Source organism: Mytilus galloprovincialis, chromosome 7, assembly GCF_965363235.1.
Source record: "Mytilus galloprovincialis chromosome 7, xbMytGall1.hap1.1, whole genome shotgun sequence".
Lineage (NCBI taxonomy): Eukaryota > Metazoa > Mollusca > Bivalvia > Mytilida > Mytilidae > Mytilus > Mytilus galloprovincialis.
This window is the reverse complement of record NC_134844.1, coordinates 17831384-17836972: the sequence shown is the minus strand read 5'-3', so window position 1 is coordinate 17836972 and position 5589 is coordinate 17831384. Positions and strand designations below refer to the sequence as shown.

The following is a 5589-nucleotide window of genomic DNA, read 5'->3' as shown; positions in this document are numbered from 1 at the left end:
TGATAGATATATATTTAGCTAAGAGGACAGGTATTTTTGCTGCAGTTTCGACCAATAAAAGAGCGAAACTGACAAAAAAAGCTCTTTATGTAATGCGATGTGTTACTTGTGATACAAAAAAAAAAGTAAAATCATAAAAATACTAATATACGAGGAAAATTCCAAACGGCAAAACCAAAAGCTCAAACACATCAAACGAATGGACAACAACTGTCATATTTCTGACTTGGTACAGCCATTGTCTAAAGTAGAACATGATGGATTAAACCAAGTAACATACTATAAATACAAGCACAAGAGAGAGCAACTACGCTTCTTACTTTGGAATTGAAACTATGTGTCCAGTTAAGGTCACATATTTTTCTTCGCACAACTTCTCTGTAGGCTATTTCAACGTATGGTTTAGTCTACTACAAAAATGATCATATCCCAAAAATGTTACATAATTTGTTTTATAGACACAGGACACTCATATAAGCTTAACTTGATATGACGATATGAAAAAAATATCAATAAAGTATCAATAAAATATAGAGCATTTTGATGTTTATTTGACATGAAATTAGAGAGAAACTTGTGATGAATATTTGTTACATAAGCATAACATGTCATATACATTTTTTAAATACAGGGTATAACAATAAGTCACATGGTGTATATATCACGGATGAACTGTTCAGGATATACATAATCTTATGATCTTATAATTTCTAGATGCCATGCGTAAATGTAATGAAAGATAAAATTGCATCTGTTTTTTTTATATAAACGGTACATACATTTAAATAGAGAATGAAGATAGAAATGTCCTATTTGATTTTGATCTTTCTGAAGTCGCCTTTTTATTTCGAATACTTTATGAATGTTTTGAGTTTATTTTGAATAATTCTAAAATACTACGTAACTACCAATTAACGGTGCTCGTATTGACTCAAATCCTAACCATTGACGATGATGACGATGGCAAATATTATACACCAATCATAACACACCATATTAACCGTATATGAATATAAACCCTGTTATGTATTAGACCGACATTCTGAACCAAATGTTTAACATGTTAGTTGTGAAGGTCACAGTTCACAGGAAGATATATCACTCTTTCCGTAAACAGTGATCTGACTACGAGTCGACCAGTTTTTTTAATGCAGCCTGTTTAGTGCAGAAGTAGCAAATACCAATTTTCACTTCTTGGTTTAACCTGACAGAGGATAGAAACGACACCCTCCCAAATTTTGAACATTTGTTGGTCATAATAAGGTGTATTTACATTTTTCTGGCCAAAACTGGTCGTAGAAAAAAAAATATTTGTTTCCAAATGAATAGTTTATCATTTGCCTTTGCACAAAGAACAACACCTTTTAAAAAAGTTTCTTGTGTCCTTAACAAGCGTAGGAATGTCAATTACAATAAGTAGTCCTATCACAATCGTCAATATCACTACACCAACATATCCAATGCTTTGAGCTGAAACACGGTTATCGGGGGCGCTCGTTAATCTTCTTTTATACGACGACGTCTCTTTTTTGTCAACTGTTAGCTCTGTCTGTATTTTATCTATTTTTGCTTTTAATTCTTCTGTTGTAATAGAACTACTTGCAACTGTAGCAGAACATGGACAGTAACATGTAGACGAAGATGTCCCACTCACAACATTGGATGTCGTCATTACTCCACTGCTTGATGTGGCAGCTGAAATATAAATATGTTTTGAAATTTCCTGTCAAAATAGTTTCTTCTACTAGTGGAGCAAACAAATATGGTTAGATTGCACCTCCATTGATTTTGATCATTATGTTTTATAAGTGAACGAAACCTGCCAAAACAACGTATGGAAAATGTCTTTATAATTTTTTATTTATTGTATCAATAGGCAATGCTAGGAAAATGTAAGGCTGATTCATATACTTTGAAGGGTTTTAAAATAACATCAATGTAACATTTCCTACCTGATAACTTGAGTTACGAAAAATGTATGGTAGGCAAAAGTATGATTTTTTTCCCATTATTATGGTTTATTAATTTACATTTCCAACTTTCACTGTGTGACCCCAAAAACAGTTTAAAACAAAACCCAATCCATTGATCAATATCAGGCAAATATATACACGAATAAAAATGTGCAATCTATTTAAGCAAAATACAGAACTCGGATTTTGGCATAACTATTATTATTATTTTTGTTTTTGTTTACATCAAATGAAGTTCAAAGTGTCAATTTGATATGACATAACTTCACATACCTAAACTAAATTATAACAAAAATCAGTCTACTTTTAAGCACCTCTAGTTGCGGATTGTCATTTTTTTTTATATTTCATCAGAATTTTAACTAAACAATTTGACAATACGAGGTATGTCCTATCAAACATATGCGTCTATGTCGGTTCAGTTCACACTCAACATATCTACCTTTCGCGTGACAAAAAAGGTCTAACAATAATAACTATAAGATGGTAAAAAAAGTAAGTGTACCTACAATCAATTTGAGTGTAAATGTTTAGTTTGAAACGTAAATATTGTTTCATTTATTTCAAATGCATTACATATATAAAGAAAGAAGATGTAATATGATTGCCAAGATACAACTCTCCACAGGAGACACAAATGACACAGAAATTAACAACTATAGGTCACAGTACGACCTTCAACAAAATATTTCTTTTAAATCTACATTTACAAGCAGTAAACGGGGGAAAAGGTGAAGTCATTTCAATTGCTTATTCAAAAATATATATTATACTTATACTGAGGCATGCATACATTGACTGCTGAGTAATTCTGTTGATATAATTGTCGGATCCGAACTGTAGACTGCAATATGTGTAGTTTCACTTAATGTTGATGTTGTTATATCGCTGCTGTATGATGACGATGACGTTGGACTAATAGATGACGAAGAAATCGGGCAATAATAGTGTGATATCAACGGTGTGGTGGATGAAGTGTTGTCATTTAATGTGAATATTTCTGAAATAAACAATGAAACGGTTATAGATATATTGATTTGTGATTATTGGTTGGTTAACGTCAAGGGGATAATACTTCATGCATGTTTTGATCGAGAACAAATTACCAATAAAAAAAATATGCAGCTCCTGTAATATAGATCGTTCGGTATTACTGTCGTGGTAATTTGGACTGCTACCGGAAGATGAGGGTACATTAGTTAAGAATAGAAACTTGACCCTACACCAGACCACATCCATTCTACAGTCACATGGGGTGTTAGATATTGACCAGTCGTATTTGTTCTCACGATTTCTTTTGATAATTCTTTTAAACAGTTCATACTTGTAAACCATGTAAAAGTTTTTTTCTTTTATTAAAAATCCTTCAATGGTGCATGATTAAAAAAGCTAGGAGGCCATACCATATATTACTATGATTTTACCTTAATACGTATGTTCAACTAAAAAAATTATTTCTTGGACAAATTGTTGCTTTGAGGGAACAAATTCTCGATCAAAAAATATCAACAGTAACCATGTTACGCTAACCGTAAATTTCACATTGATTATGACGAGCTGAAGGGTATAAACGGAGCATCTGTCTTCTGTGACATTACTATTCATAAATGTGTGACACTATGATTAAATAAATATTGATTGATTGATTTATTTATTTTATAAAACACTCGTATTTCATTGCTGGTTTTAGTGAGATCATGTGAGGGTATTTGCCCCAAGATTAAACAAGGGAAACTTAGTTTTTCATTGTTTTGTTTAACTCGTATACACTTTGTACAACGTTAATAGACTCGTATTAAGAACACAATTTATAAAGTATAACTGTTATTAACCATCCGTTCGTTCGTTAGTCAGTCCGTCCGTCCTTCATTCCGTCCGTCCTTCCATCCATCCGTCCTTCCGTCCGTCCGTCCGTGCGTTTGTCTGTTCGTTCATATGTTCGTCCGTGTGTCCCGCTTCAGGTTGAAGTTTTTTGTCGAGGTAGTTTTCGACGAAGTTGAAATCCAATCAACTTGAAACTTAGTACACATGTTCCCTATGACCTTTCTCATTTTAATGCCAAATAAGAGATTTTCCCCCATTTTCACGCTCCCTTGAACATATTTTGGTTTCAGACGAACACATTTTTATTTATATATAATCATTTGTTGCAGACTTGTTTTTTTTGCTTGTTGATTTGTTGTGACGATTTATTAATTCTAAAAGTATAGACGAATGGAATGCGGCGTTACAAATTTTTTCGATCTGTGTGTAACATGATAGTAAAAACAATTGCTAAGCTTTATCTTTTTTACAATGAAATTATCAAATTTGAAACATACTGTTTAAGTATACAAGGTTAGTATTTCTAGTTAATACTAAACCATTAGAGTAATCGTAATAATATCTGAAACAATCTTTCTTATTGTTGGGATCTAGTTGAAATGCTACACATCCCAAGGTGAAACACAAATCTGCACATTCTTCATACGGTTTTGGTAATTCCACTCCATCAATAGATCTATCTGACCCTATTATGTCAAGGGGAATTTCTGCTGAATGAGCTGTAAACTCGTCGAAACAATCAGCAACAGCTGGAAAAGCAAAGCCAGGTTTAAAGTTTATGCATATTGACTAACACATCGTTATAGATACATTACAAGAATGAGATATTTTAATTTGTAGTCATATCATACTTATATCCTTATTTTGTATTGCTGGATCTCCGATTTTGTCATAGTTTCTGTCGACGAAACGTTTTTTTTTTTGTAAATAGCAAAATAATCAGCCCGGAGCTGGCAATTTTGTTCTCAAGATATCATCGACTGAAAATATTACCACTGATGAATCGTGTGTAAATTAAACACAAATTGTCGTAAACATTTTTAATGCGTTATTTTTTATGATTCTCTTTTTAGCTCTCGCTATATAGCTCTCGCTCGAGATATAGCCTTTTTGTGCTAATGCGGCGTAAAGCAAACAAAAAGCAATCAATCAATGATTCTCTTTCCTTGCGATGTGAAGTTGTGATACAACTCATACTGGCAGCGTTTTATTTGTTTGTTGTTTTGCTTATTGTGTTTTCTTTGTTCATACTAAAAGGTGGATATCAGTACTTTAATGCTACTTTACTTTTATATGCGTATTTATAGTATGGCTGTATGGAAAAAGTTCTATGCAAGCTGGACCAATTTACAGATATCCTCACCTTCAAACGTATCTTCACATATGAATGGTTGTGTATTGGTACATGACTGTATAGAGAACATTTGGTCTGTATAGTTAAATGTCACACAACCTTCTGAGTTTCCAGTTGACGCTGACCATTGATCATTATTTGTAGTATACTCATCACATGTATCCCATAGTAAACGAACTGGATTAATTTCTTGATGAAGCCCTATCCATAATGTTTGACTGATAAAGTGACGAAGAAAGTTTATATGAATTAAGAAAACATTCACATTGAATTGTATGACTTATTTTGTCTCCATCCAAAATGACAGCACTCTCAAAATTTTCCAGTATTTAGGTATATATACATTTTCGAAATGATGAATAATTATGTTCAATTTAAAAAAAGGGACACACATAACATGAGAAATGCAACAAAATTATTAAACAAGTCGTAAGGAAT

The 5589-nt window shown here is 32.5% G+C and overlaps 1 protein-coding gene across 1 annotated transcript; it reads right to left on the bottom strand.

The window, feature by feature from the left end:
- Positions 1-531: 531 nt before the first annotated feature.
- LOC143084432 (uncharacterized) lies at positions 532-5360 on the bottom strand. Its single transcript, XM_076260799.1, has 4 exons — positions 5161-5360; positions 4295-4546; positions 2767-2973; positions 532-1695 (listed from the first exon to the last, which is right to left on the bottom strand). Exons 1-4 carry the CDS (start codon positions 5219-5221, stop codon positions 1334-1336), a joined length of 882 nt encoding a protein of 293 aa, XP_076116914.1. The 5' UTR covers positions 5222-5360; the 3' UTR covers positions 532-1333.
- Between the last annotated feature and the right edge of the window lie 229 nt (positions 5361-5589).